This window comes from Oncorhynchus tshawytscha, linkage group LG34 (assembly GCF_018296145.1).
Source record: "Oncorhynchus tshawytscha isolate Ot180627B linkage group LG34, Otsh_v2.0, whole genome shotgun sequence".
Classification (NCBI taxonomy): Eukaryota; Metazoa; Chordata; class Actinopteri; order Salmoniformes; family Salmonidae; genus Oncorhynchus; species Oncorhynchus tshawytscha.
In genome coordinates this window covers 5,927,693-5,952,236 of record NC_056462.1, presented here as the reverse complement: position 1 = coordinate 5,952,236, position 24,544 = coordinate 5,927,693, and the positions used below count along the sequence as shown (strand labels likewise).

Genomic DNA, 24,544 nt, shown 5'->3' with positions numbered 1-24,544 from the left:
ACAACACTAGATATGTTACTAATAAATTATAGGGAAGGTTCCCTAGTGGGCTAAGCTGATATGACGGCTTGGTGCACGAAGGGAAGTGAGTGTGAACTGTGCGAGAGCGGGAAAGACAAAAGGGGTCACTACACACACAGTTGATAACTATATAAATTGAAATGCTAATCCTTTGCACCTGAACGCTCACTCATTTGGGAATAATTGCAATCAATATAGTTTTACGCCCATGTGTCGTCGGGATCTCTGTTGGAATCGTCAGTCCGTCTGCTGGACAGTCAGTTCATCCGAGTCTCTTTCTCTCTGTCACGCCCTGACCTTAGTTATCTTTGTTTTCTTTATTATCTGATTAGGTCAAGGTGTGAAACGGGTGGTTTGTGTAGTTTTTGAATTGTCTAGGGGTTTTGTATGTTTATGGGGTTTTATATTCTAGGTGTTTATATGTCTATGGTTGCCTAGATTGGTTCTCAATCAGAGGCAGCTGTTTATCGTTGTCTCTGATTGGGGACCATATTTAGGTAGCCATATTCCTTGGATAGTTGTTTGGGTTGTTATTCTATGTTTAGTTGCCTGTTTGTACGAGTCATATAGCTTCACGTTTTGTTGTTTTGTATAGTTTTGTTCAGTGTTCGTTCTTTCATTAAAAGAGTTATGTATGCTTACCACGCTGCACCTTGGTCTCCTCATTATGACGATCGTGACACTCTCTCTCTCTCTTTTTCCCTGAAGATCAAAGTCTTTCGTGGTTACAATGAATACTTCAGAGTACCATTCAGAAATGTTCTCATAGAATAGATGTTTCGGCGGTTGTCGGTAATAGCATCCCAGGTTTACATAATTTATGGCTGCAGACTAGTAATTAGTATCTAAGATTTGCTCTTATTCCGTCGGGATCGATAGTCCCAGAGGTTAACCATATATTTTCAGTGAAAGTTAAGCCCCTGTAACGGATGTGAAACGGCTAGCTTAGTTAGCGGTGGTGCGCGCTAAATAGCGTTTCAATCGGTGACGTCACTTGCTCTGAGACCTTGAAGTTGTAGTTCCCCTTGCTCTGCAAGGGCCGCGGCTTTTGTGGAGCGATGGGTAACGATGCTTTGTGGGTGACTGTTGTTGATGTGTGCAGAGGGTCCCTGGTTCGCGCCCGGGTATATGGGCGAGGGAACGGTCTAAAGTTATACTGTTACACCCCAAATAGAGCTGATTCCCTGTGGTGGTAATGACGAACTGGACGTTGCTGCAAAATCATGTTGGATTTGATATCGAATCATGCATATGAGGCAAGGCCGGGAACATACAAGTATACAGTGCCTTGCGAAAGTATTCGGCCCCCTTGAACCTTGCGACCTTTTGCCACATTTCAGGCTTCAAACATAAAGATATAAAACTGTATTTTTTGTGAAGAATCAACAACAAGTGGGACACAATCATGAAGTGGAACGACATTTATTGGATATTTCAAACTTTTTTAACAAATCAAAAACTGAAAAATTGGGCCTGAAAAATTATTCAGCCCCCTTAAGTTAATACTTTGTAGCGCCACCTTTTGCTGCGATTACAGCTGTAAGTCGCTTGGGGTATGTCTCTATCAGTTTTGCACATCGAGAGACTGAAATGTTTTCCCATTCCTCCTTGCAAAACAGATCGAGCTCAGTGAGGTTGGATGGAGAGCATTTGTGCGCACTGAATGCTCTGAGAGGGAAACACTCTGACTTTGCAAACGGATAATCTGACAACACTCTTAATTTATGAAAGCCCAGAGCGCACTCTGAGAGCCCTCTGGCACTCCAGAGTCAATTTACTAACGCACCCGAAATTGGATGAACCTGAGCTCCATTTGGAGTGTCAGAGCAAAGGAGTGTGAATACTTATGTGAACCTCTGCATTTCATTTTCAATACACTTCTAAAAACATGTTTTCACTTTGTCGTTATGGGGTTTTGTGTGTAGGTGGGTGAGATTCTTTTTTATTACATCCATTTTTGAAAAACACAACAATTGTGGAATAAGTCAAGAGATAGGAATACTTTCGGGAGGCCCTGTAGCATATACCATGAACATTTTTGTGCTTGGGTCTTTATGTTTCCCAACTTTTATTGATTGTCATATGTCATATGTCTATCTTTCTGCCTTGATGTGATACATATGACACAGCTGAACTTTTACTGTGTTCATTAGAGACAGACACTGGTTTTGGAATGTCAGTAAGGCCTCTCTCTAAAATTTCAACTCTTTCAGAGAACCAAATAGACACACAATTGGTGAAATCAGGGTGACTAAACAATGGTCGAGGTGTGTTAAAAGCCCCCCCCCCCTCATGATTATAGGAGATGAACAATGAAATATGTAAGCAGAATACACATTTATATCTGAAGGGAGTGATCTGGTGTGACCCATTTGTATGGTCTCTTGATGACAGATTTCCTGTCACAAATACCCAGCCCAAGACTGATATGTGGTAACATATTATAGCCACAATCTAAAATGTTCATTCATTTAAAAAAAAAAATAATAATAATATTGATGAATTTAGACATACCTGTCTGAACCTTATCATGACCATTGTCTATGTCTTTGTTGCCATTGTAAACAAAGAATGTCCTGTTTAGCTTAAACCCTTTTAGTTCATTCATTTTGAACTTTGGTAACTCAAGAGGGATGTGCATGTCTTTTCATTTAATTTCTTAATTAGTACAGCGAAGCTAATGAAACCAGCGTTTCCTTCATTCATTCAAAACATGGTTCATGCTGAATTATAAAACAATATTTCACATCAACAAATGTTAAAAATCAAGGCAGTGCAGTAAGTAGAAGGAAAGCTACCCATATTCAGATTTTTACATTATCCTCAAGGTGTTCAATATTGTCATGTTCTCCATAGCAATTCATCTTTACAATGTACATATTTGGATAATTAATATGAATTAATGCTATACACTTCTATTAAAAACTGTTATATAATTGGATTGACTGGCAAGTTGCGCTGTCGCTGTGGTCATCAGTCTCAATAGTAATGAAGCAGGTGTGACAATACAACCAGAAAGATTGTGAGTAGACTTGAAGCTGTGGTTGGTGTCCCTGTAAGAACACAGAAGTTAACTCATAAAAATGAACCCAACATAGAGTGCCATGTGTGAATGTTGAGAGTGATGACAATGACAAGATTCGGCAAATGATGCATTTTTCTTACCTGCAGTAATGGAGGTTGCATCAACATTGAGGATGGTGTTGTCCTGATACACAGCGTCAATAAATTCTTGCCTTACAGTCGATGCACTGGGAACCACTGTCGAGTTCTTGAAAATAAGGGCCAATTTGGCAATAATTGAGCCATTCCTGTAAACAAAGAAATAAATACATCTTTTGTTTTTCTTTTCAGGGCAGTGTTCTTTATGTGTTATGTGTTATTCAAACTTATTTGTAGATAGTTGTATTTGAATGAAGACATTCATAGACTTACAGAAAACAATTATTGTTACTTACGTGAACTGAATAACCCTACACCTTAAGTATGTTAAAGGGTGAACCTTTTTGTAAACACGACCCACCTGTGGGGAAAAATGTATTAGTATCAATAATTTCAATCAGTAATTAAAGCAGGAAAGTCAGTGTCATGGTGTTGAAAGATACGCTGATTACCTCTTTGGTAACATTTGCTGCAAGTTCCTGATATGCTGATGTGGAAGAGTCAGAATACTCATTGAGGAATGCACGGATCATTCTGAATCCTAATCCCACTGACCCCTCATTCGCTGTCGGTGCTGCTGTTGAGTCTGTGGTTGTGGTGGTTATGGGTGGAATGGGAGTTGTTTGTGCGACTGTGGTTGAAGTGGGTGCAATTGTATTTGTTGCCGCAGAAGCTGTGGTTGTCTTAAAAGGAGCTGTGGTTGTTGTAACGCTAGCTGTGGTTGTAGTTGGAGAAGACGTAGTTGTGGCAGAAGCTGTGGTTGTAGTTGATGCAGCTTTGGTTGTTGTTACAGCAGCTGTGGTTGTAGTCGAAGCACCTGTGGTTGTTGTGACCACAGTTGTGCTAGTCGTCATGCCAGCTGTGGTGGTTGCGGGGGGAGCTGTGGTTGTTGTAATGCTAGCTGTGGTTGTAGTTGGAGAAGACGTAGTTGTAGCAGAAGCTGTGGTTGTAGTTGATGCAGCTTTGGTTGTTGTGACCATAATTGTGCTAGTCGTCATGCCAGCTGTGGTGGTCGCGGGGGGAGCTGTGGTTGTTGCGGGGGCTTTAGTTGTTGGGTTTTGGGCATTCCCTGATGCTGTTGCAAATGAAAAAGCATAGATTTTAGAATATATTTTCGAATTTCGACATGATCTACAATTTAAAGACTAGAGAATGAACTTACCTACAATCAGAAGAAGGACTATGAGAATTTTCCTGTTCATTTTTTAAACAGTTTTCTTTTTAGTCTGTAGTCACAGAGAGATGGGCACACAAGATTAATGTAAAGATAAAAGACAAATAGTTACAAACAGAATGACATTGACAAACATAACATCAATTGGAATATTGTGGAAAGAGATCACAATCACAATGTCTGATTTTGTCCCTGTTTTTGTACAGTGTTGTTGCTAGGATTGAATATTTGACTAATTCACAGTTGTATTTTAAAAGTTATTCATTAATATTTTGACCACTATTTATTCATACAGGAAGTCCAATTAAGATCAGAAGGCATCTATTTTGATGGAGACCTGGCATATATGGCAGCTCAATAAAAAAATGGATATGCAGTACAGTGCATGTGTTTGTGTAAAAACTGTAAATGTATAGATTTCCTGCCAAATTTGCAAATGTACAAATGAGAATGGTATCTTAAGATGTACTGTTTTTACACATTTACCACAACACATGCACAGCAAAAACATTAATATCAGTGACAACACTTACCACCGTCACATTAAAACAAATGTAGCCATTAAGAGTGAAAACGGTTGCACACTTCCTGCGGCAAGCCGGCAACAATTGCCTTGAATTCGTCTATCAGGTCAAAGCATTGCAGTTTTAAGGAGTTCTTGAAATTATTCCAGGACCAAGGTAAAAAGTTCTGGTACCTGGATTAAGAACTTCACTTGAGATGATAAGAACATGGTTGACTGAGTTCAAGGAACAGAGTTAGAGAGGAAGTTGACCAGTTATTGCCTTGTCAATGAAGATTGTTCTGACAAAATTGCACCTTTACAAACACAAACTAAAACTCTGATCACAATGAAAAGACACGTAACACAATAATTGAACACCACACTTACCCCACAAAAAATGAATGGGTTATGGATGTCGTTTTTTTTTTAATAGCACTCCTTTACTGTCCTTGCTGTTCAGCGATTCTTTTCAGTTGTAATGTTGCAGCTGAAATCTTCTGAAAGCTCAGTACTCTTCCAATGGTGCACCTCCAACCTCTACTTAGCTCCTTCACTGCTAAAGCCTTTATAGCTTAAAGAACAACCTCGATGACATCATTAGGATGAATGTTGAGGTGCAAAGGAAAATGTTTGTTCACGACAGCACGTTGGAAAAGGGTGTGTTGAGGTGTGTCCTGTACTAATTATCTTTTGAAGAAGAGTGAATGAGCTCTCTCCCATGCCATGACTGAATTCCTCATCTAGCCGTACACGGAGACACATACCTGGACCTGATAGATGTTGCAATTGTAATGGATTGTAATACATAATGTAATGTACTCTATTACATCATGATTGTGATAAATGTATTGTGTTTTCATCAGTCTGAGTTTCCCAACAAAATGCCAGAACCACAAACATACAAGATTATTTTGCCAATGGCACACACACATATGTATGTGCAAACGTGTGCACACAGCCATTGATGACACACAGAATATGCACGCCTACAAACCACATACTTGATCAAGTATACAAAGGCTATCATTATCATGATCTAAGAACAGCTGTGTTATACAAAGTTGAATATGAACTAGAGACGGGCATTTAAATGGAAAATCTATATGGATATCAGTTGCAGTTCTTTCTGATATGATATCGATATGTACAGTTGAAGTTCGGAAGTTTATATACACCTTTTTCAAATACATTTCAATTCAGTTTTTCACGATTCCTGACATTTAATCCTAATACAAATTCTCTGTCGATATATGACTCCTTTCACTGTGGATATCGATACTTTTGTACCTGTTTCCTCCAGCATCTTCACAAGATGCTTTGCTGTTGTTCTGGGATTGATTTGCACTTTTTGCACCAAAGTACATTAATCTCTAGGAGACAGAACACGTCTCCTTCCTGAACGGTATGACGGCTGCGTGGTCCCATGGTGTTTATACTTGCGTACTATTGTTTGTACAGATGAACATGGCACCTTCAGGCATTTGGAAATTGCTCCCAAGGATGAACCAGACATGTGGAGGTCTTATTTTCTGAGGTGTTGGCTGATCCACAGGTACACCTCCAATTGACTCAGATGTTGTCAATTAGCCTCAGAAGCTTCAGAAGCTTCTAAATCAGAAGCTTCTAAAGCCATGTCATAATTTTATGGGATTTTCCAAGCTGTTTAAAGGCACAGTCAATTTAGTGTATGTAAACTTCTGACCCACTGGAATTGTGATACAGTGAATTATAAGTGAAATAATCTGTCTATAAACAATTGTTGGAAAAATTATAGATGTCCTATCCGACTTGCCAAAACTATAGTTTGTTAACAAGAAATGTGTGGAGTGGTTGAAAAAGGAGTTTTAATGACCTAAACTTCCGACTTCAACTGTATATATAAAGCGCATTCGGAAAGTATTCAGACCCCACATTTTGTTATGTTACAGCCTTATTCAAAAAAAGAATCCCTCATCAATCTACACACAATAACCCATAATGACAAAGTAACCCATAATGCACAGTAACCCATAATTGTCACAATCTTCCTCCTCTTCATCTGAAGAGGAGAGGCGAGAAGGATCAGAGGACCAAAATGCGGCGTGGTATGTGTTCATGATGAATGTTTAATTAAAGAAAGAACTCAACACTGAATACAAAAACAATAACCAAATAAAGACCGTGAAGCTATCATAAGGACTGTGCTGACACAAGCAACAAACATAGACAATCACCCACAAACAAACAGTGCAACACAGGCCACCTAAGTATGATTCTCAATCAGAGACAACTAATGACACCTGCCTCTGATTGAGAACCATACTAGGCCGAAACATAGAAATCCCCAAATCATAGAAAATCAAACAGACTGCCCACCCCAACTCACGCCCTGACCATACTAAATAATGAATACAAAACAAAGGAAATAAAGGTCAGAACGTGACAATAATGCACAAAGTAGATATTATTTAATTTAATTAACAAAGTCAATCAATTTCCCTGTGTGAAAAAGTAATTGTCCCCTTACACTAAATAACTGTTTGTGCCACCTTTAGCTGCAATGACTGCAAAGCATCCCCAAACCATCACACCACCACCACCTTGCTTGACCACTGGTATGAGGTGCTTACTATGGAATGCAGCATTTGGTTTCCGCCAGGCAAAAAGTTGACTCAAGTTTGCCAAAAAGCATCTGGAAGCACCTTGTAATATTCTACGGACAGATGATTCAAAAGTATAACTTTTTGGATGACATGGGTCTCTATTATGCCTGGTGAAAACCAAACACTGCATTCCACATTAAGAACCAAACAGTGAAGCATGGTGATGGTGGTGTGATGGTTTGGGGATGCTTTGCTGCCTCGGGACCTGGACGACTTGCCTTAATGGAAGGAACCATGAATTCTGCTGGGTCTCAGATAATTCTACAGGAGACTGTCAGGCTATCCATCTGTGAGCTTAAGCTGAAGCCAGACCTAATCCCAATTGCGATGTTGTGGCAGGACTTGAAATGAGCAGTTCATACTTGAAAACCCACAAATGTCGCTAAGTTACAGAAGTTCTGCATGGAAGAGTGTTCCAAAATTCCTCCACAGCGATGTGAGAGACTGATCAACAACGACAGGAAACATTTGGTTGGAGTCATTGCACAACCAGTTGTTGAGTGTAAGGGGGCAATTACTTTTTTCACACAGAGGCATTGGGTGTTGCATAAGTTTGTTCATGACATTTTATAAAATAAGTATGTAATTGTGGTGTTATTTGTTCACTCAGGTTCCCTTTATCTAATAAAAGGTTTTGGTTGAAGATCAGATAACATTCAATATCAAAAATATGAAAATGTAAAGAAAATAAAGGGGGCAATTTTTTTTCTTCACAGCACTGTATATTGTTTTCATAAAAAACATTGTACCTGTATATGAATACATTTTTCTGTTCATTTTTCTGTTCAGTAAACTGGTTGCTGACTGCCCTTGGGGCCAAGCTTTAATACAATGGGAAGCCCATAAACCAATGATGGCGCATCAGTTAAATATGTTATGTAGGGCGGCTCAGAATTGGCCCATTATCATCCGAGTTAGGGGAGGGTTTGGCAAGGGTAGGCCGTGATTGTAAACGGACTTGCATAGTTAAAAAAGGTTAAATAAAATAGAATAAAATAATGTATTGTGTTCCAACAGCACTTATGTAATATTTTTTAAAACCTTTATTTAGTGGGTTAACTGCCTTGTTCAGGGGCAGAATGACAGCTTTTTACCTTGTCAGCTCAGGGATTCAATCTAGCAACCTTTCTGTTACTGGCCCAACGCTCTAACCACTAGGCTACCTGCCACCCCACTAATCAGACATAGAACAAGGTTAAGGTCATTTGAACAAATTCCAATGTGCTGCATTTTAAGTATACACTCCTCCACACTGTCTAAGGTCTATTTGACCAAGAAGGAGAGTGATGGAGTGCTGCATCATATGACCTGGCCTCCACAATCACCTGACCTCAAACCAATTGAGATGGTTTGGGATGAGTTGAACCACAGAGTGAAGGAAAAGCAGCCAACAAGTGCTCAGCAGATGTGGAAACTCCTTCAAGACTGTTGGAAAAGCATTTCAGGTGAAGCTGGTTGAGAGAATGCCAAGATTGTGGAAAGCTGTCATCAAGGCAAAGGGTGGCTGCTTTGAAGAATCTCAAATATAACATATATTTCATTTTGTTTAACACTTTTTTGGTTACTACATGGTTCCATATGTGTTATTTCATAGTGCTGATGTCTTCACTACTGTTCTACAATGTAGAAAAGAGTAAAAATAAAGAAAAACCCTTGAATGAGTAGGTGTGTACTGTACATATATTTTCCATGTTTACTAATGATAAAGGACAAATATTTTTCTGAGTGCATAGACAGGCATCTCATATAGCCACTGTTAGCGTTGTCTTCTGCCGAATCCATCACCGTTGTTATTTCTTATGTTGTCTTGTCAACTTGTCTCTCTGGTTTTATTTGTTGGATGGTTATGAACTATTATGTTTCCTCCCACCATGTTCTAGTGGGTTTCTTCTAGCCACTGTGCTTCTGCATTGCTTTGCTGTTCAGAGTTTTAGGTTGGGTTTCCATATAAGCACCTTGTGACATCTGCTGATGTAAAAAGGGATTGATATATCAAATTGATTGATTGTATATAATGACAAGATGCTCATGTCTTAACAATGCAAGTCGTTGTCCCAAGAAGGCAGGAATGCAGGAAACATACTTAGGTCAGATTTTGGCGAGACTGAGCCCTTGCACTTCTCCTCTTCCTCTCTGCTGAAACTAGCAAGGAAAACAGTGCACGTCTGTCTTACTATATGCATCCTATGTATCTGATGTTGTCTAGCCAGAAAAGTATAACGTGCCATACTCCTTTTGTCCAGAAGATAGACTAAATGGTCTACATACGGAGACAGAGGGGCGCTGTTTCGCTCACTTGGATGCTTTATCTGAGATGGATGCATCTTTCTGTCGGTGCGTGTCTCGGCCAAATAGATTATCAATTTGGATGGGCAAGGAAACACAGTAGGGCGGGCCAGGCCCCGTAGCCCTGAGGCTATGTGCATCTGGAAAAGAGGGAGATGTGGAAGGGGCTTCCTTTTAACATTAGCCAGCCCGGGGAAAGGGTAGACATTGCATTATTCGTGCATGAAATATATAAATACTCATTGAGTTCAAGAGTCAATTCATATTGACCTTGTCATTTATTGGCCAGAGAAAAGTTCAAGTCACCAGCTACGGCTGACATGTGATATTTTGTATTTTGTGAAGTTTGCTTTTTCCCACAGACATAACTAACTCTGGGTTGTCGCCAAGAGCACATGGTTTGGATTCCTCCCCTTACATTATGTCTCTTTCAAGACAGTGGTCCCAAAGATACACCTCCGTAACTGTTACCACACCCGCCGTTTAATTACATGCGAGTATTTTGACATTCCTTGAGTCTTACCTGCTTGGCGTGCCAGGACGACTTTAAGAAATGTGTAAACGTGAGTCTTTTAAAAACTCTGCTCTAGGTAAGCTGAAACTCAAGGGAGTTTGCAGATGTAATCACAGGGGTCAATAATTTTGCGGACGGATGAAAAACCCCTAATACAAAGATGAGGGAACCAAAGATGAAGTAGCGAGTTTGAATCCTTGTATCTCAGTACTACAGAGGAATAATAAGACAACGAATCGTTTGTTGAATTACTCTACAGTCAACGGGACGACACATACTCCGAAATCGAAGTTTGCCAGACGTTTTCATTTCAGTCTATTCAATGACTCTTTCAGATCTAGATGTAGTGCCTAGGAGTATGGTCTAGGGGTCAATTTGGAACGCATCTTGGCCTAAACTTTGATTTTTGGGTTTAACTATCGCTTTGATGTCACAGGTTTTCTTTTACTGTGTTACAGCCTCATAAGCCAGTGCAAGGCTCGAGTACATGCAAATCTATGCTCCATCGGACGTAACAAATTATCTTGATATTTGCTAGCAATACTGTATCTTTCATTCGTTCATTTGTATGTTCATTCATTGATCAATTCAGTTATGACATTTTTTTCAGTTGGCCTCCCCATTGGCAAAACAACAGAAACACAGCACAAACCAGAATAGTCCCAGGTCTGGATAAAATAATATTTGTTTAGGCCTAGTACCTGAAGTCAATATCCTAAAAAATATACTCTTGGTTACGCCATCGTGGGGTGTGTTCACAACAGACTTGGGAGAACAAAGGGTTTAGTATGTGATGTGTGTGTGTTCCAGTGCTTGTTATTCTTTGACTTTTTTGTTACTGATATGATCTAAGAGCTCTGGATGTGTAGATGTCTGCGACTGTACTGGGCAACACTTATCTGGATAGTCCATCTGTAGGGTCTCTAGAAACTATCAGTAACATTTCAACTAACTATCTACTAAGCTTAGGCCTAACCATAACCTTAACCCGTATTCTAAACCTTATTCTAACCCTAATCGCAACCTTAGCAAGCAGTTGCTTATCAGCAGATATAATTTGCTGATAGAATGACCATCTGTATAGCGTCTACAGATGGACAATCCAAACTATCCAATTAAAGCGTGACCCTGCACTGTCATACAATCATGAGCTGCTCTTACTCTCTTACTGTCTGCATGCATGCATGTGTGTCACACAACCATAGGTTTGATATCGGGGGGTATTCCAGAAAGACGGTTTAACAAATTCAGGACATGTTGAACATTTCCGGGTGCACTTAACCAGACGATGTCCAGGATTTGTTGGTTCCAGGACAGCTAATGGGCAGATACAAAATCAAAAGACAGAGCCCAATATTTCACAAGTCTAGAACAAGAAGCAATTGTAACATTGAATAATGTTTACGTAATTTCTCCCCAAAAAACAGAGGGAGCCTGGCACTGGAAGAAAATTGTATACAGAGTAAATGCTCAAGTGAAGTGGAATGACTGCAATATCCAACAGCCCTAGCTTGCACACATGGGTTATTAGTAATAATGCTTCCAGCTTCATAGAGCACTTTTATTGCAACACTGGTGATGTTACACGTCAAGACAATAGACTACTACAACTTACATATTAGGCTATGTCACAATTGTAATGGTAGGCCCATTCCATAGCCTATGGAGGATTAATAGTTATCTATTGAATTCATAGTGCTTTTTAATGACACGGGCAGCAATGTGTTATGTGTTTATTTGCAACCCCATGGGAGCAAAAATAACCTGGCAGCAGATCAAAACTAAATGCAAGAACATCATACATACAGGTAGGGGTATTAAATGATTAGTTACGGGTATTTCATGGAAATCAGATTGCTCCCTGACCTGAAAGTGTCACCAACTTCATCAGGGAAATGACCGGACCAAGGTGCGGCGTGGTGAGCGTACATTTTACTTTATTAAGAACGTCGCCAACAAAACAACAAACACCCAGGAGAAAAGCCAGGAGAAACTGTTACTCATGTTCTCCCCTGGCCCACAGGCTACTGGTAAGTAAACATCTGACTATCACATAAAAGGATGTAACTTGATATTTAAAGTAATCCTATTCTTTGATTTATCTAAATGTCAATTTGGCTGATTATATGATTGATTGTGCTGTAAAACGATAACGTTCCAAAAGAAAAGCTTCTTAATGACCTCAAAGATCTATTTGCAGGTCCCTTTGTAATGTACGGCAAACAAAAGAAGAGACCTGTACCATGTCAGATACATGTAGAGTTGCAATATATTCAATTTTGAGTTTGCATCCCAATATTACACTTTATATACATCCACATAGATCTTTCATTTGTTGTACATTTTCTTCCAGTATTATCAATTATAAATTAATAGAGCACATGCAATTGATTTGATGTGCAGCACTTCACAAATATATACACTACCGTTCAAAAGTTTGCGATCACTTAGAAATGTCCTTGATTTTTGAAAGAAAAGCACATTTTTTTGTCCATTAAAATAACATCAAATTGATCAGAAATACTGTGTCAACATTGTCAATGTTGTAAATGACTATTGTCGCTGGAAACGGCTGATTTGTTATGGAATATCTACATGGGAGTAAAAAGGCCCATTATCAGCAACCATGTTCTAATGCCACGTTGTGTTAGCTAATCCAAGTTTATCATTTTAAAAGGCTAATTTATCATTAGAAAACCCTAAAAACTGTTGTGCTGCATAAAGATGCAATACACCTGGCCTTCTTTAGACCGGTTGAGTATCTGGAGCATCAACATTTGTGGGTTCGATTACAGGCTCAAAATGGCCAGAAACAAATAACTTTCTTCTGAAATTCGTCAGTCTATTCTTGTTCTGAGAAATGAAGGCTATTCCATGTGAGAAATTGCCAAGAAACTGAAGATCTCGTACAACGCAAACTGGCTCTAACCAGAATAGATAGAGGAGTGGGAGGCCCCGGTGCACAACTGAGCAAGAGGACAAGTACATTAGTGTCTAGTTTGAGTAACAGACTCCTCACAAGTCCTCAACTGGCAGCCTCATTAATCCGTATGTGCAAAACACCAGTCTCAACGTCAACATTGAAGAGGTGTCTCCAGGATGCTGGCCTTCTAGGCAGAGTTGGAAAAAAAAAGCCATATCTCAGACTGGCCAAATAAATTAAAAGATTAAGATGGGCAAAAGAACACAGACACTGGACAGAGGAACTCAGCCTAGAAGGCCAGCATCCCAGAGTTGCCTCGTCACCGTTGATGTTGAGACTGGTGTTTTGTGGGTGCAATTTAATTGCTTACTTCATGATTCCATATGTGTTATTTCATAGTTTTGATGTCTTCACTATTATTATACAATATTGAAAATAAATAATAAATAAAGAAATACCCTGGAATAAAATAAAACCCTGGAATGAGTAGGTGTGTCCAAACTTTTGACTGGTACTGTATACCTACAGCTAAACGTGTGCTTTCATATAGTTTTTTTTAATCAAATGTGGGTATAAGTGGTATAAGCCCCTCTGTTCTGTACATTACCTTGGACAACTGAACTCTGCAAAGGGACTAGGCTCCAACTCATTCTGCTGAGTTGTCCATTATTTCCAAGGTAATGTACAGAACATTGGCCTTTATCCCTTACTTAACATGATTTTGTATAACTATCCCATCTCTGTTCACTAAAAATACAATTGAGTAGTGAATTCTTTCAATGCCTCACAAAAAAAGGGCACCGATTGTTAGATGTGATTTATTTTTATTTGTAATAATACGCCTATTATCCCTTTGAGCGTGTTGAAGTAATTCATTAGGTTTTGGATGGTGTGTCAATACACCCAGTCACTACAAAGATACAGGAGGATGGAACATGCTCAGGGATTTCACCATGAGGCCAATGCTGATTTTAAAACAGTTATAGAGTTTAATGGTTGTGATATCAGATCTGAGCATGGATCAACAACATTGTAGTTACTCCACAATACTAACCTAAATGACAGAGTGAAAAGAAGGAAGCTTTTTACAGACTAAAAAAATTCCAAAACATGCATCCTGTTTGCAACAAGGCACTTCAGTAATACTTGATTGACAAAAGTCACCTTGTCCAAGAGAGATTTACTGTACATGGTTATCAAAATGTTACGCCAGGGTAAGCCTACACGAAACACAGGCCTTATTTTAAGTGTTTCTAAAATTCCTTATGGGAAAAATGGTTGGTGGAAAAACGATTGGAACCATTTGCCTGTTTGACTACTAGGTTTTATGGGCATTATGACACCTCCGCTGTGGGACTCTATGCTGGTTGTGGAGCGTGCCTGATGCTCTAAGCAGTGGCTTTCTCCAGGCACATCAATGGGTTATATAATACTGTATATGTTTGGATAAAAATAGAAAAATCTATGTACAGTCTGTGCAAATGTAGAGGTAGGGAGGTAGGCAATAAATAGGCCAGTGTCACGCCCTGGTCGAAGTATTTTGTATTTATCTTTATTTATTTGGTCAGGCCAGGGTGTGGCATGGGTTTTTGTATGTGGTGTGTTGGTATTGGGATTGTAGCTTAGTGGGGTGTTCTAGTTAAGTCTATGGCTGTCTGAAGTGGTTCTCAATCAGAGGCAGGTGTTTATCGTTGTCTCTGATTGGGAACCATATTTAGGCAGCCATATTCTTTGAGTGTTTTGTAGGTGATTGTACTTAGTGTCCTGATGTCCTTGGTCTGTGTTAGTTTACACAAATATAGGCTGTTTTCGTTTATTGTTTTGTAGTGTTTGTTTAGTGTGTTTGTAAATAAACATGGATCGCAATCTACACGCCGCATTTTGGTCCGACTCTCCTTCACCACAAGAGAACCGTTACAGCCAGAGGTGAAAATAATTACAATTTAGCATTAATACTGGAGGAATAGATTTGCAGATGATGATGTGCAAGTATAGATACTGGGGTGCAAAAGAGCAAGATGCTAAGTAATAATATGGGGATGAGGTAGATGGGTGTGCTATTTACAGATTGGCTGTGTACAGGTACAGTGATCAGTAAGCTGCTCAGGCATCTGATGCTTAAAGTTAGAGAGGGAGATGACACATATGGTGTCCAGGGCACAACTGGGGGCCGAGGGGGATCTAGAACAAGCCGCAATGGTGAGTGACTTGTTTCTGGAAAGGTGGATGTTTAAAAGTAGAAGCTTGAATTGTTTGGTCACAGACCTGGATAGCATGACAGAACTCTGTAGGCTATCTCTGCAGTAGATTACAGTAGATCACCCCCTTTAGCAGTTCTATAGTGTCAGAAAATTTTATAGTTAGGGATGTAAATTTCAGGATTTTTGGTGGCCTTCCTGAGCCAGGATTCAGACACGGCTAGGACATCCGGGTTGGCAGAGTGTGCTAGGGCAGTGAATAAAACAAACTTAGGGATGAGGCTTCTAATGTTAACATGCATGAAACCCAGGCTTTTACAGTTACAGAAGTCAACAAATGTGCCTGGGGAATGGGAGTGGAGCTAGGCATTGCAGGGGTTAACCTCCACATCACCAGACGAACAGAGGAGGAGTAGGATAAGGGTGCGGCTAAGGGCTAAAAGAACAGGACGCCTAGTATGTTCAGAACAGAGTGTAAAAGGAACAGATTTCTGGGTGCGGTGGGAAAGATTCAAGGCATAATGTACACTATGGTAGGATGTGAATACAGTGGGGGTAAACCTGTGCATAGAGTGACGATGAAAGAGATATTGTCTCTAGGAATATCATTTAAATCAGGTGATGTCACCGAATGTGTTGGAGGTGGAATTAAAGTGTTCATTAAGCTGTATTGAGCAGGGCTAAAGGCTCTACAGTGAAACAAGGCAATAAAGACTAACCAAAACAGCAATGGACAAGGCATATTGACGTTAGTGAGAGGCATGCGTAGCCGAGTAATCATGGGAGTCCAGTGAGTGGCTTCAGGCAGCTAGAGGGCTGGTGCTAGCAGCTAGCAGAAGGGCCTTAGAAGGATGTAGCAATGGAAGAAAGTATGTTGTGGCCCACTCGTGCTGAATATGTCGGCAGACGGATCAGCAGGGCTCCCTGTGGTAAACCAGGCCAATTGGCAGAATAGGTATAGTTGCCAAATAATTTGTCTGATGGGCCTCTTAAGCTAACAGTCCGGTATGCTCTAGACAGCTAACGTTAGCGGGCCGCAGCTAGCAGTGCCACGGAGCCAGTTTGATTACCCCCTCGAGCAGATTTTGTCGGTAGTCCAGTTAAGGATCAGTGAGGTTCCGTGCCCCGTACCGGCAGTCGAAGGGGGTCTGGGACAGTTGGCAAAAAGGGTATTATAGCGCAGGAGTGGCTGTTGGGCTTCTTCTGCTAGCCGGGATATGGGCCTAGCTCCTGGCTAGTTGGTGCTAGCATCGGGACAGGGACGTGACGCTCAACCAGAAATAGTCACTCGGGTTGCAGCTAACCACTGTCTATGATTTTGTCGCCATTGTACATAAATGGTCTGTTTAGCTTAATGTATATATGGTTAGAACTCAAACTCAAAGTAAATGAAGAAATCTTATCACAAACTCAATACAAACTTGACGAAAAACTCAAAGGGAGGTTATACTGCTACACAAACAAGTTATCAGCATGGTTGGTTCCTGTATGTGACTAACACCACACCAGGCTTTTTACCTTGACACTCCTAGTTCCCAGAGCAATGTTCTGGGCATACTGCCAAATTGCTTATGAGTGACAGTGTGGTTTCCTCTGTTAAGGGATTTTTAAAAATCAATAATGACTAAATGAGGTATACGGCACTATAACTGGCAAGAAGAATACCCTGTCTTTCTTGTGTTAAATAATGTTTGTTCATTAGGAAGGGGTTCTATGGCATGTACCTAGGAAGAAAAGAATGTATGTGGAGATAAGAGAGGACAGGGAGAGCTCCTCCAGAGTTCTAGTGTCTGGGAGAGCCTTGAACTGTCAGCTGAGGGTTTATAAACTGTGATGAGACTCATGAGAAAATCCCTATGTTGGTGTGTATGTATGTGCGTAGGTTAGGATGGTAAAGGGAATGTATTTGTGAAAACTTGAGAGCTCTTGCAAATAAATCTGCATCTGATTGATTGTGAGCTGGGAATTCTGTCTGTTTTATTTAAGACCAGAACTTTACAACCTCTGGGTATCAGACAGATAAAGATAATTGGAATTTATGAACATTGATTACAAAATTACTTACACACAGAAACATTTCCATCAAAGGTTGCTCATAAAAATTGCAACCCTTTCCACAGTTTTCTACATGGAACATAAAAATAGTTCTACCTGGAACCAAAAAGGGTTATCCTATCGGGACAATGGTAGAACTCTTTTTTTCCCATAGAAATAAAGTGATATTTGTGCTCTGTGAACAAGGCATGACATACTGCAGATTCAGTTGGCAAACAATAATTGATAGAATTTTTATTATTTCTTTATGTTGGTAACTTTTAAAGGGGTGTGAATGTCTTTTCAGGTCATGGATTGCATTGAATTGAATCTCTTAATGAATACGTTACAGGAAATGAAACCAGCCGTTTTCTTCTTTCAAAGTGGATAATACTGAAATACAAAACAATATTAAATACACATTTCAGTTACAATAAATGTTACACAATGTTAAATATGAAGGTAGTGCAATAAGTAGTATAACTACCCAGATTCACAGACTTAAATTGTCAATACTGCTGTTATTTACTTTGTCAACAAGCTGCTCAATGCTCTCCTGTTGTCCATAGCAATTCATGTTTACCCTGTACATTTGTGGATAATAAATAACAAAGAATATTATTTAATTATATGATAATATTAAACATGATTCGATTTTCTGGTAAGTTGCCCTGTCACTGTGGTTCAGTCTATGAGTATTCGTGAAGCAGTTGTGACAATTACAACCAGACAGATTGTGAGTAGACTTGTCTTGTAGCTTATTCCACTGGAGGCAGAAGCTGTGGTTGTTGCAACAACTAATGTTGTTGAAGCAGCTGTGTTTGCTGTAGGACCAGCTGTTGTTGTTGTTGTTGTGGTGGCTGTGGTAGTTGTGGCAGTTGTAGTTGTCCCTGTAAGACCAAAGAAGTTAACTCATAAATACTATACCAATACTAGAGATGTGACGTGTCAATTTTGAGAGTGACGACAATGACAAGGTCAGCAGTGATGGCTTAACTTACATGCAGTAATGGAGGTTGTGTCAATGTTGAGGAAGAGGTTTCCGTGAGACAGAGAGTCAGTCAATCCCTGCTCTGCACTCGTTGCATTGGGAACCACTGTCTGGTTCTTGAAAATAAGGGTCATGTTGACAATAATTGAGCCACTCCTGTAAACAAAGAAATTTGTTTTTCTTTTCAGGTCAGATGCTTAAAAATATATTTCCCCCAAAAATATTTTAAAAACAAAACAATATGTATTGTAATTGTGTTCTAATAGTTCTTTATGTATTATTCAAACTTGTTATATCACTTATTTCTGGATCATTGAATTTGAATGGAGACATTCTGACTTACAGAAAACAATGAATTGTTACTCACGTGAATTTAATAATCCTACACCTAAGGTATGTTAAAGGGTAAATTATTTTGTAACCACGATTCACCTGTGAAAAAAGTATTTTATTAGTATCAATAATTTCAATCAATAATTTCAGCATTGAAGGGAGAATGTTGTTCAAAAAAGTGCTGATTACCTCTGTGGTAACATTTGCCACCAGTTCCTGATATGTTGTTGTGGAAGAGTCAGAATAGTCACTTAGGAATGTACGGATCATTCTGAATCCTAATCCCAGTGACCCCTCATTTGCTGTCGGTGCCGCTGTTGAGTCTGTTGTTGTGGTTTCAGTGGCTGTGTTGATTGTTGGAGCCATTTTGGTTGTCGTTTGTGCAGCTGTGGTTGTTGTGGAAACCGCTTTGGTGGTTGTGAGAGCAGTTGTGGATGAAGTTGGTGCAGCTGTGGTTGTCATTGCAGAGGCTGTGGTTGTAGTCGAAGCAGCTGTGGTCATTGAGGCAGCAGAGGTGGTGGTGGTGGCAGCTGTGGTTGTAGTTGCAGCAGCTGTGGTTGTCGTGGCAGCAGCAATGTTTGTCATGGTAGCAGCTGTGGATGTAGTGGAAGCAGCTGTGGTTGTTGTGGCAGCTGCTGTAGTAGTGTTGGCTGCTCCGGTGGTTGTAGTTTGAACAGCTGCAGTTGTTGTGGCAGCAGCAGTGGTTGTGGTTGCGTCTGCAGTGGTTGTGGTTGGAGCAGCTGTGGTTGTTGTGACAGCAGCTGTGGTTGTCGTGGCAGGAGCTGTGGTTGTCGTGGCAGGAGCTGTGGTTGTCATGGCAGGAGCTGTGGTTGTCATGGCAGGAGCTGTGGTTGTCGTGGCAGGAGCTGTGGTTGTCGTGGCAGGAGCTGTGGTTGTTGGCAGGAGCTGTGGTTGTCGTGGCAGGAGCTGTGGTTGTCGTGGCAGGAGCTGTGGTTGTCGTGGCAGCTGCAGTAGTTGCAGTTGGACCAGCTGTGGTTGTCTTGGCAGCTGCTGTAGTAGCTGCTGTAGTAGCTGCTGTGGTTGTGGTGGCTGCTCCGGTGGACGTAGTTTGAACAGCTGTGGTTATCGTGGCAGCAGCTGTGGTTGTGGTTGCATCTGCAGTGGTTGTAGTTGGAGCAGCTGTGGTTGTTGTGGCAGCATCTGTTGTTGTTGTGGCAGCATCTGTTGTTGTTGTGGCAGCAGCTTTGGTTGTTGTGGCAGCATCTGTGGTTGTGGTGGCAGTAGCTGTGGTTGTTAAGGGGGCATCTGTTGTTGAAGTTGGAGCAGCTGTGTTTGTTGGAGCATCTGCTGTGGTCGTTGTGGTAGCAGCTGTGGTTGTTGTGGTGATAGCTCTGGTTGTTGTGATGATATTTGTGGAATCAACTGTGTTAGTGGTAGCAGCTGCTATGGTTGTTGTGGCAAAAGCTGTGGTTGTCGTGGCTGCAGCAATGTTTGTCATGGTAGCAGCTGCTGTAGTTGCTGCTGTGGATGTTGTGGCTGCTCTGGTGGTTGTAGATTGAACAGCTGTGGTTGTCGTGGTAGCAACTGTGCATGTGGTTGCATCTGCAGTGATTGTAGTTGGAGCATCTGTGGTTGATGTGGCAGCAACTTTGGTCGTTGTGGCATCAGCTGTGGTTGTTGTGGCAGCTGCTGTAATAGCTGCTGTAGTAGCTGCTTTGGTTGTGGTGGCTGCTCCGGTGGTTGTAGTTTGAACAGCTGCAGTTGTTGTGGCAGCAGCAGTGGTTGTGGTTGCGTCTGCAGTGGTTGTGGTTGGAGCAGCTGTGGTTGTTGTGACAGCAGCTGTGGTTGTCGTGGCAGCAGCTGTGGTTGTGGTTGCATCTGCAGTGGTTATTGTTGGAAAAGCTGTGGTTGTCGTGGCAACAGCTATGGTTGTTGTGGCAGCTGCTGTAGTAGCTGCTGTAGTAGCTGCTTTGGTTGTGGTGGCTGCTCCGGTGGTTGTAGTTTGAACAGCTGTGGTTGTCGTGGCAGCAGCTGTGGTTGTGGTTGGAGCAGCTGTGGTTGTTGTGACAGCAGCTTTGGTTGTAGTCAGAGCAGCTGTGGTTGTTGTGGCAGGAGCTGTGGTTGTTGTGGCAGGAGCTGTGGTTGTTGTGGCAGGAGCTGTGGTTGTTGTGGCAGGAGCTGTGGTTGTCGTGGCAGGAGCTGTGGTTGTCGTGGCAGCCGCTGTGGTTGTCGTGGCAGCCGCTGTGGTTGTCGTGGCAGCAGCTGTGGTTGTCGTGGCAGCAGCTATGATTGTCGTGGCTGCTGCAGTAGTTGCAGTTGGAGCAGCTGTGGTTGTCTTGGCAGCTCCTGTAGTAGCTGCTGTAGTAGCTGCTGTGGTTGTGGTGGCTGCTCCGGTGGACGTAGTTTGAACAGCTGTGGTTATCGTGGCAGCAGCTGTGGTTGTGGTTGCATCTGCAGTGGTTGTAGTTGGAGCAGCTGTGGTTGTTGTGACAGCATCTGTTGTTGTTGTGGCAGCATCTGTTGTTGTTGTGGCATCTGTTGTTGTTGTGGCAGCAGCTTTGGTTGTTGTGGCAGCAGCTTTGGTTGTTGTGGCAGCAGCTTTGGTTGTTGTGGCAGCAGCTTTGGTTGTTGTGGCAGCAGCTTTGGTTGTTGTGGCAGCAGCTTTGGTGGTTGTGGCAGCAGCTTTGGTTGTTGTGGCAGCAGCTTTGGTTGTTGTGGCAGCAGCTTTGGTTGTTGTGGCAGCAGCTTTGGTTGTTGTGGCAGCAGCTTTGGTTGTTGTGGCAGCAGCTTTGGTTGTTGTGGCAGCAGCTTTGGTCGTTGTGGCAGCCGCTGTGGTTGTCGTGGCAGCAGCTGTGATTGTCGTGCCTGCTGCAGTAGTTTCAGTTGGAGCAGCTGTGGTTGTCTTGGCTTCAGCTGAAGTTGAGGTTGGTAGAGCTGTGGTTGTAGTCAAAGCAGCTGTGGACGATGTGACAGCAACTGTGGCAGTTGTTATGCCAGCTGTGGTGGTCGTTTTGTCAACTTTGGTTGTAGTGGAAGCAGCTGTGGTTGTTGTTGGAGAAGCTGTGGTTGTAGTTGCAGCACCTGTGGTTGTTGTGGCAGCTGCTGGGGTAGCCGCTGTGGTTGTGCTGGCTGCTGCGGTGGTTGTAGTTTTAACAGCTGTGGTTGTCGAGGTAGCAGCTGTTGCCATCATTGTGTCTGCTGTGGTTGTAGTTGGAGAAGCTGTGGTGGTTGTGACAACATCTATGGTTTTTGTGTTAGCAGCTTTGGTCGTAGTCTGAGCAGCTGTGGTTGTTGTGGCAGGAGCTGTGGTTGTCGTGGCAGCAGATGTGGTTGTCGTTGCTGCTGCAGTAGTTGTAGTTGGAGCAGCTGTGGTTGTCGTGGCTGCAACTGTAGTTGTAGTGGGTACATCTGTGGTTGTAGTCAAAGCAGCTGTGGTCGTTTTGGCAGCAAATTTGGTAGTTATGCCGGCAGCTGTGGTTGTGGTTGCATCTGCTGTGTTTGTAGTTGGAGCAGCAGTGGTTGTTGTGACAGCATTTGTGGTTGTTGTGGCAGCATCTGTGGTTGTAGTAGCAGCAGCTTTGGTTATAGTCGGAGCAGCTTTGGTTGTTGTGACAGCCACTGTGGTTGTCGTGGATGCTGCAGTAGTTGTGGTTGGAGCAGCTGTGGTTGTAGTCAAAGCAGCAACTGTGGTAGTTGTTATGCCAGCTGTGAAGGTCGTGGTGGCAGCTGTGGATGTAGTGGAAGCAGCTGCGGTTGTTGTTGGAGAAGCTGTGGTTGTAGTTGGAGCACCTGTTGTTGTTGTGGCAGCTGCTGGGGTAGCTTTTGTGGTTGTGGCAGCTGCTGCGGTGGTTTTAACATCTGTTGGTGTTGTGGCAGCAGCTGTTGTCATTGTTGCATCTGCTGTGATTACAGCTGTAGTTGTAGTTGATACAGCTGTGGTTGTAGTCAAAGCAGCTGTGGTCATTGTGGCAGCAAATGTGGTAGTTGTTAAGCCTTCTCTGGTGGTCGTGGCGGCAGCTGTGGTTGTGGTTGCGTCTGCTGTGTTTGTAGTTGGAGCAGCTGTGGTTTTTGTGACAGCATCTGTAGTTGTTGTGGCAGCAGCTTTGGTTATATTCGGAGCAGCTGTGGTTGTTGTGGCAGCTGCTGTGGTTGTCGTGGCAGCTGCTGTGGTTGTCGTGGCAGCTGCTGTGGTTGTCGTGGCAGCTGCTGTGGTTGTCGTGGCAGCTGCTGTGGTTGTCGTGGCAGCAGCTGTGGTTGTCGTGGCTGCAGCTGTGGTTGTTGTGGCAGAAGCTGTGGTTGTCATGCGTGCAGCTGTGGTTGTTGTGGCAGAAGCTGTGGTTGTCGTGGCAGCAGCTGTGGCTGTCGTGGCTGCTGTAGTCGTTGTAGTTGGAGCAGCTGTGGTTGTCTTGGATTCAGCTGAAGTTGTGGTAGGTACAGCTGTGGTTGTTGTGGTTGTTTTTGCAGTAAACTTGTTAGTTGTTATGCCAGCTGTGGTGGTCGTGGTGGCAGATTTGGTTGTAGTGGAAGCAGCTGTGGTTGTTGTTGGAGAAGCTGTGGTTGTCGTGGCAGCTGCTGGGGTACCTGCTGTGGTTGTTTTGGCTGCTGTGATGGTTGTAGTTTTAACAGCTGTGGTTGTGGTGGCAGCAGCTGTTGTCATGGTTGCATCTGCTGTGATTCTAGTTGTTGCAGCATCTGTGGTTGTTGTGGCAGCAATATTGGTTGTAGTTGGAGCAGCTGTGGTTGTCGTGGCTGCAGCTGTGGTTGTAGTTGGTACAGCTGTGTTTGTAGTTGGAGCACCTGTGTTTGTTGTGGCAGCATTTATGGTTGTTGTGGCAGCAGCTTTGGTTGTTGTGGTAGCAGCTGTGGTTGTCGTGGCAGCCACTGTGGTTGTCATGGCAGCAGTAGTGTCAGTTTGAACAGCTGTGGTTGTCTTGGCAGCTGTTGTAGTAGCTGCTGTAGTAGCTGCTGTGGTTGTGGTGGCTGCTCCGGTGGATGTTGTTTGAACAGCTGTGGTTATCGTGGCAGCAGCTGTGGTTGTGGTTGCATCTGCAGTGGTTGTAGTTGGAGCAGCTGTGGTTGTTGTGACAGCATCTGTGGTTGTTGTGGCAGCATTTTTGGTTGTTGTGGTTGTTTTTGTGGTTGTGGTTGGAGCAGCTGTGGTTGTCGTCAAAGCAGCAGCTGTGGTAGTTGTTATTCCAGCTGTGTTGGTCGTGGTGGCAGCTGTGGTTGTAGTGGAAGCATCTGCGGTTGTTGTTGGAGAAGCTGTGGTTGTAGTTGGAGCACCTGTTGTTGTCGCAGCTGCTGGGGTAGCTGTTGTGGTTGTGGCAGCTGCTGCGGTGGTTTTAACAGCTGTTGGTGTTGTGGCAGCAGCTGTTGTCATTGTTGCATCTGCTGTGATTACAGCTGTAGTTGTAGTTGGTACAGCTGTGGTTGTAGTCAAAGCAGCTGTGGTCATTGTGGCAGCAAATGTGGTAGTTGTTAAGCCTTCTCTGGTGGTCGTGGCGGCTGCTGTGGTTGTGGTTGCGTCTGCTGTGTTTGTAGTTGGAGCAGCTGTGGTTTTTGTGACAGCATCTGTGGTTGTTGTGGCAGCAGCTTTGGTAATATTCGGAGCAGCTGTGGTTGTTGTGGCAGCTGTGGTTGTTGTGGCAGCAGCTGTGGTTGTCATGCCTGCAGCTGTGGTTGGTGTGGCAGCCGCTGTGGTTGTTGTAACAGCATCTGTGGTTGTCTTGGCAGCAGATGTGGTTGTTGTGGCTGCTGCAGTAGTTGTAGTTGGAGAAGCTGTGGTTGTCGTGGCTGCAGC

The 24,544-nt window shown here is 42.5% G+C and overlaps 2 protein-coding genes across 2 annotated transcripts; both read right to left on the bottom strand.

Annotated features, from left to right (window-relative positions):
• Positions 1-2,657: 2,657 nt before the first annotated feature.
• Positions 2,658-5,450, bottom strand: LOC112231780 (cell wall protein DAN4-like). The gene is made up of 6 exons (XM_024398536.2): positions 5,250-5,450; positions 4,346-4,409; positions 3,636-4,258; positions 3,480-3,544; positions 3,187-3,332; positions 2,658-3,074 (listed from the first exon to the last, which is right to left on the bottom strand). Exons 2-6 carry the CDS (start codon positions 4,383-4,385, stop codon positions 3,001-3,003), a joined length of 948 nt encoding a protein of 315 aa, XP_024254304.1. The 5' UTR covers positions 4,386-4,409; positions 5,250-5,450; the 3' UTR covers positions 2,658-3,000.
• A 14,721-nt stretch (positions 5,451-20,171) lies between these two features.
• Positions 20,172-24,124, bottom strand: LOC121841764 (mucin-5AC-like). The gene is made up of 3 exons (XM_042311784.1): positions 24,028-24,124; positions 21,278-23,790; positions 20,172-20,285 (listed from the first exon to the last, which is right to left on the bottom strand). The coding sequence occupies exons 1-3, from the start codon at positions 24,122-24,124 to the stop codon at positions 20,172-20,174; spliced, it is 2,724 nt and encodes a 907-aa protein (XP_042167718.1).
• Between the last annotated feature and the right edge of the window lie 420 nt (positions 24,125-24,544).